At 58.3% G+C, this 6,277-nt stretch overlaps 1 protein-coding gene across 9 annotated transcripts in view; it reads left to right on the forward strand.

Moving 5' to 3' along the window:
- KLC1 (kinesin light chain 1) overlaps positions 1-6,277 on the forward strand; it is a 42,161-nt gene that overhangs the window by 28,049 nt on the left and 7,835 nt on the right. For 3 of the 9 annotated variants that reach the window (XM_027776406.1, XM_027776408.1, XM_027776407.1), the window contains exons 13-14: positions 1,097-1,227; positions 2,686-2,935. The exons of 2 other annotated variants lie outside the window; for them this stretch is intronic. In XM_027776406.1, the coding sequence (XP_027632207.1) occupies positions 1,097-1,227; positions 2,686-2,920 (366 nt within the window). In that variant the 3' untranslated portion in view covers positions 2,921-2,935. Of the gene's footprint in view, positions 1-1,096; positions 1,232-2,685; positions 2,936-6,277 lie in introns of those variants that run through there. 4 more of the 9 variants (XM_014592215.1, XM_006160058.1, XM_027776410.1 and 1 more) reach the window with 2 other exon arrangements.

Genomic DNA, 6,277 nt, shown 5'->3' on the forward strand with positions numbered 1-6,277 from the left:
GCGCCCCCGCGCGGTTGGAGGGGAGGGGCGGCAGCGCCGAGGACGGGCTCGCGGGCCCGAGTGGCCCCTGCCGCATAGTCTGTGTGTGACGTGTCGGCCCGCTTCCTGTCCTCTGCCAGTGCGCGGTGACTGTGTCTGTGTCTTTCTAACTTCTAATAAACTCACTCCGACTGACCTGTGTCTTGGTGTCCGTCTGCTTAATAGAACTCTCTCGTCCTGGAATGCCGCGTCACGCAGCTTCTGGAAGTAGCCAGGCTCCCTGTAATCTTACTAAGCGGGTGCTGCGGGAATACAGTTGCCGTGTAGACAGCCTCTGCTCTCTTCGCCCTCGTGTCCGGGGGCCCGGCCGTCCGTCGTTGGGGTCGGGGTGGGCTGTGCCGAGGGCTGGCTCACGTGCGCCTCACCCAGACGCCTGAGCACACCTGTAATGGGCGTCTAACAGACCTCTCTGTGGAGCGCCCCGGAGGAAGTGGTGTCCCTGCATGGTCAGGCACCTGTGATGAAGGGGCCACCAGAGCACTGTGGCTCTGGGTGGGCTCGTGGCTGTGCGGACGTCCCAGGTACAGTTAGCACACCGTACCTCGCCGGGTCCCCTCCACATGCCTGGGTGGTACGGCGCAGTGTGATGGTCCTCGGGCCGCGGTGTGCTCAGGGTCTGAGCGCACCGCATTCCCACCGGGCCGTTGAGAGAAGTTGGCTCCGTGGGCTCTGGGCGGCCAGGGCCTGCGCTGTTACCGGACCAGGTGCTCACTCAGTTCTTACCGCAGAGTTCGACTCGGTGATGCCCCTGGAGGTGGCCTTCATTGAGACTTTGCGCACTGTCGCTTGTCCCTAGCCACGGTCTAGTTCCCCTTTGGAGATAGGGTGACCGTTGTTGGAGCGAACTTCCTCGGCTCACAGTCTTCGTGGTCTGGGTTATCCTTAGCAGAGCTGCAGGTGGATCGCCGTCAGCGTTCAGCTCGTCACGCACACGGCAGGGGTGGTTCGGACGCGCGGACCCGCGAGTCGCTGCTTGGCGGTGTGGGTTCTCCGCGTTCAGCTGTCCTCGTGGGTGGCGGGGCTCCTGCAGCTTCACCTTTGTTCACGTCTCTTTCAGGATGGCACTGGATCTTTAAAGCGCAGTGGTTCCTTTAGCAAACTCCGGGCTTCCATTAGACGCAGCAGTGAGAAGCTGGTTAGGAAGCTGAAGGGAGGAAGTTCTCGAGAGAGTGACCCCAGGAACCCCGGGTAACTATCCCCCCCCGCACCCCGGCCCGTCTCGCCCTCCCCACAGCCCTGGGAAGCCAGGGCAGGTGGCCCCCCATGGTGGTGGTGGTCCCCTCCCAGCACAGGTGAGGAATAACGGCTTCCTGTCAATGACTTAAAACCGATGGAATTGTTGAATTTTGTTTCAGTTCAGAGAAGGCCTTAGCAGTGAAACTGAGGAGTTAGTGACGTTTGTCATCTGTGTGGTCTGGATAGCCACTGTTGGTTCTTTTTCAGTTTGCTGTAGGGCGCTTGTGCTCCAGAGAGGCAGGTGGGGCTGGGGAGAGAGCGAGAAGTCACCCCTTGGGGAGATGGCCGTGGCCACACACGGTCCCTTTCCTCCGTCCTCCTCTCCGGGTTTGGGTACGCACGCACATACACTCGACGTGTTTTCCAAGCCTGCGCGTCGGGTCTGAAACCAGTCACTCACATGAATCCAGCACCTGAACCGCCATGCCACCAAACGGCTCTCTATTGTCTATTTATTAAAGTAATTATGTATTTAATTCCATTTGTTACTATAATTTGTATTATTATTTTAATGTGAGCAGAGAGAGACAGAGAGAGAGAAAGAGAAAGGGAAAGTGAGAAAGCCAGCCACCAGGTCCGGGATTTGAACCACAAACGGTCATGTGGGAATCCAGCACCAGTAACCACCATACCACAGGTTGGCCCCTCCATGCCATTGTTTATTTTAAAAATTAGTTTATTTAAACTTTTTTGGGGAGAGTTTTTTTTCCCCCCCATAGGACTCGTGCGCTTGCCAGAGAGACAGAAAGATAGAAAGTGAGAAATCGCCCTCCCTGGGGGCTGGCCACAGCACAGGCCCTTCTCCTCCATTCTCTCCTCAGGGTTCTGGGCATGTACACACATGTGCCTGGTGTGAGTGTCAAGCCTTTGGTCTGGGACTCGAACCACGGTCAGCCGTGTGAGTCCGGTGATGCAACTGTTATGCGATATGCTTGTCTCAGTATTAGCCTAAGTTCTTTACGATTGTGTTGTTTTAAAATCCGGTGTTAGTTACAAGCGTCAGATCTCAGACAGTCGCTGCCATGGGAGAAAAATGTGCTGAATAGCACCAGAAAGGTCACACATTCGCTCTCTATTATAAGGCGTTTCAGAGGCTTTCAAATCCTTAGGTTTTTCATATTTTTTAAAATAAATTATTTCGTTTTATTTATTATTTTTACTATTATTTTTACAATTTGCTACAGGGCACATGCGCTCACCAGAGAGAGAGTCTGTGATGGAAAGTGAGAAAGCAAGGCGCCAGGTCTGGGACTTGAACTGTTAGCCACGTTAGTCCAGCGCCTTGACCACCACGCTGCCTGCTGGCCTTTTTCCATGTTTTTAAAGAGATTTAGGTCATTGGGTGTGGATTCTTTTTTTAAAATATATTTCAAAAACTATTTTATTTATTATGATTTCAATTTGCTCTAGGGCATGTACACTCACTAGAGAGAGAGAGCGAGACAGCCGCCAGGTCAGTCAGCCACGCGGGAGCCCAGCGCCTTACCCACCACGCCCCTGCCGACTCCAGGACTTGGAGCCATTAAGTCAGAGGAATCGTGAGCTCCCGCACGCAGCACCTTGCCCACCAGAGAACTCCACCTTCTTTCTTTGGAGAGATTTTTGCTATAGGGTGTGTGCCGGTGAAGACAGAGGCAGGAAGTGAGAAGTCACCCCCAGGGTGGACCGTCACACCACAGTCCCTTCTCCATTCTCCTCTGGGGATTTCGGGCACACACGCACAGGTCCCCATTGTGAGTTTTAAGCCACCAGGACTGGGACTCAAACCATGGTCACCTACGTGGGAGTCCAGTGATGTAACCCGTATGCCACCCAGCGGTCCCCTCCACCTTCTCTTTAAGGAGCATTCCTGGTACGGCTCTGAGGTAAAGTGACCCCACTGTATCCGTGGGGAGGACTCGGACGCCTCAGGGTGCGAAACCCAGTTCCTCCGGGGAACATACTGGGAATATTAGTTACGTGCCTGTAATTGTTTATTTTGCCTTTTAAAAACAATTTTTTAAAAAGTTCGTTTGTGTACCCTCAGCCCACTCAGTGTCACGTGGGACCTGAGCCCCGAGCCCCTGCACCGTTGCTCCTGCCCCCGGTGGGGAGAGCCGCTGTGTGCTCTGGTGGGCCGGGCCTTCTGGTCAGCACCGGGCCCCTCCAGGGATCTCTGCTTCTAGGGGAACCTCTTCTAATGGTCCTGAGAGACGTGGGAGCTGCACACGCATTCACCGTGGGGGTCACCGGGGGCCTGGTGTCTGGAGACCGGCTGGGCGGCTGAGAGTTGCGGGGCTTTGCTGTGAGCGCCCGAGATGAGACAGATGCCCCTGGCCGAGGAGGTTCTACACTCCTGGGACAGCGTGCTTCTAGTTCGCGCACTGTCTCGGTCAGCGCTTTCCCTTCGGCCTGACGGGTCCAGTACAGGTGGCCCGGCCGCCCCCTCCGTCGGGCCGCCGAGGTCTGTGCGGGCACTGCTGGGCCCTGCTCGGGGGCACGCTGGCTGGCACCGGAGGTTCCAGGTGTTCTGAGTCCTTCGAAGTGCGAGGTCCAGCTCTGGCACCAAGGCCCTTCCGGGGGCCACTGCTCCCCTTGAGTGCCAGTGTCTCCACTGTGACCGTGACAGAGACAGGAGTGCAGCGTGCCGTCCCGTTGGCCTGGCCTGGTCGCTGTGCCGCACAGACGGACGCTTTCCCAGCTCGGGCTGGGTGTGAACTGGGTGGTCTCGGCCTAGGTCTAGGTGTGCCTGTACCTGGACCGGGCTGCCGGGCCTCCTCCTGGACGGTGTGTTGACACACCACCTGCGGTGAGCGGCCGCCCGTGGGCCCGGGAGGTCTGTGCCTACCTGCCCGGACAAGGAGCAGGCGTCGTCAGCCCGGCTCGTGGCCGCCCTGCACGTCCGAATGCCGCCTGCTCCAGGGGCGCAGTCCGGAGGGAGACCTGCCTGCAGAGCTGCGGCCCTCTCGGCATCTTGTCAGGGTAGGAAGGGTTCATTGGTGACCGGCCCCTAGCCTGGTGTTGAGGGAGCCAGGTCTCAGATGGCTGCCCATGGTGTGCACCCCAGCCCCAGCAGTTTGAAAAGCACACTGGGCGGGACCAGCAGATGGCGTAACGGTCACACCGCCGACTCCTATGTAGGTGACCACGGTTCAAGTCCTGGGCCCGGCGGCTTAACAGTCACGCCAGGCTCGTGCCTGTGCTTGTCCGAAATCCTTAGTGAACGGGGGAGAAGGCATTGTGGCGTGGCTAACTGCCTGGCAGTGATTGCGTGCCCTCTGTCTCTTCAGCAAGCACACGTGCCCTGTAGCAAAAGTCTCTCTTAGAAAAAAAAAAGAAAAACACTGGGCGTGTGGGTGCACGTCAGTCCCGACGGGGCCTGAGAAGGGCCGCACCCTGCGGGGCTAAGTTGTGGTTCGAGTTGACCCTTTGTCCTCGAGGCGTGGCGTTCTAGGTAGAGAAGCCCTCCTCTAGGGCAGCCATCGGTCCTGTGGCCTCACTGCGACAGTTGGTCTTGGCGGGACCTTCGGGGGGGGTTCTGCCAGGGCACCCATACATCAGTGGTTCAGTGCCGTCCTCGGGGCTGGTGATCAGGGGTGTGCCCCGTGCCCTCAGCCCCTCCCAGGGTGCCCTGGGCCTGCCCCGGTGGGTCTACCCCTCTGGCCTCTCCAGTCCACCCTTGGTACGGGGTCACGACCAGTAACGTTGCAGCTTTCCCAGCTGCAGCCTGGGGTTAGGGTTAGGGACACTGGCAGGTCACTGAGCGGTGACTCATTTCAGGTTTGTTTACATGCGCATTCGTTAGGTGAGAGACACGTAGGAGCCCACGTCCCCAGCAGGGCATCATGCATGACCTACCCCTGGTCTCAGGGCTGGTCACAGGCATGCACACGTGTGCTCTGCGTGCTGGGGAGGTCTGGACGCAGCCAGGCCTTCCCTCCCCTGTGGTCCATGTGCATCACCACCGCACAGCCACCCGGCCTCAGCATGTGTTGCAGAGCTGCCAAATGGGAGACTGAAGCTCGTTTCTGGCTCTCTCTAATGATTACTTTGTTGTTATTGTTCAGTTTGATCAGAGACAGAGAGAGGGAGGGAAAGTGAGAAAGCGAGCCGCCAGGCCCAGGACTCGAACCACAGAGGGCCCTGTGGGAGCCCTGCGCCTGAGCCACCACGCCACCTGCCGCTCCATTTCTGGGTCTGTGAGGCCATGACATCCGTTCTAAATTCTAGGTGGGAAGTGCTGCTTTCAGGGCTTTCTGGTTGTCCCCCTTGGGAACAGAGAAGTGCACAGAAAGCAGGCGTGCGTCAGCCCTGAGCCCCGCGCCCCGCTGCCCAGCCGACAGTGGGGCCTGCCGGGGCGCACCCCTTCCCGAGGCCTGGCTCCAAGAGGAGCAGAGACGTGGTGCCGCCCGTGTCCGCCAAAGCCGGCGTCTGTGGGGGGGTGTGGACCCTGCGTGGACCCCACGCCGTTCCTGGCTCGAGATGCAGTTGGACCCGGGACTTCCCTGTTGCAGCGAGGTGAGGCCCATTCCACAGAGGGCAGGGCCCAGGCCCCCATGGAGCTGAGGCCGTGGTGCGGATGCTTCGTGTTTCCTGTCCTGTCGCCAGTGACCGACGCGCCCGTTCCCTCGCCCTCCTGTCCACGCCCAGGTGCAGCTCAAAGTGTACCAGGTCCCGAGTGTTCGCTTTTTTCTTTTTCAAGAATTATTTTCATTTAACTTTATTATATTTATTCCTCCATTTTAATTTGACCAGAGAGGGACAGAGAGCGAGAGAGAGAAAGTGAGAAAGCCAGCCGCCAGGCCCAGGACTCGAACCGCAGCTGGCCATCTGGGAGCCTAACGCCCTTTCCCAACATGCCACCTGCTGGCCCGCTTTTCTTTTCTAATTTGCTATAGGTGAGTGCGCTCGCGGGTGGGGGAGACTGAGAGAGCACCCCCTGGGGGAAGCCCAGAACACGCTGGGCCTGGGCTGTGCAGTCGGCCATGCGGTGTCGAGCCACCATAACCATCTCGTGGCCCGC

Source organism: Tupaia chinensis, unplaced genomic scaffold (genome assembly GCF_000334495.1).
Source record: "Tupaia chinensis unplaced genomic scaffold, TupChi_1.0 Scaffold000671_2, whole genome shotgun sequence".
Classification (NCBI taxonomy): domain Eukaryota; kingdom Metazoa; phylum Chordata; class Mammalia; order Scandentia; family Tupaiidae; genus Tupaia; species Tupaia belangeri.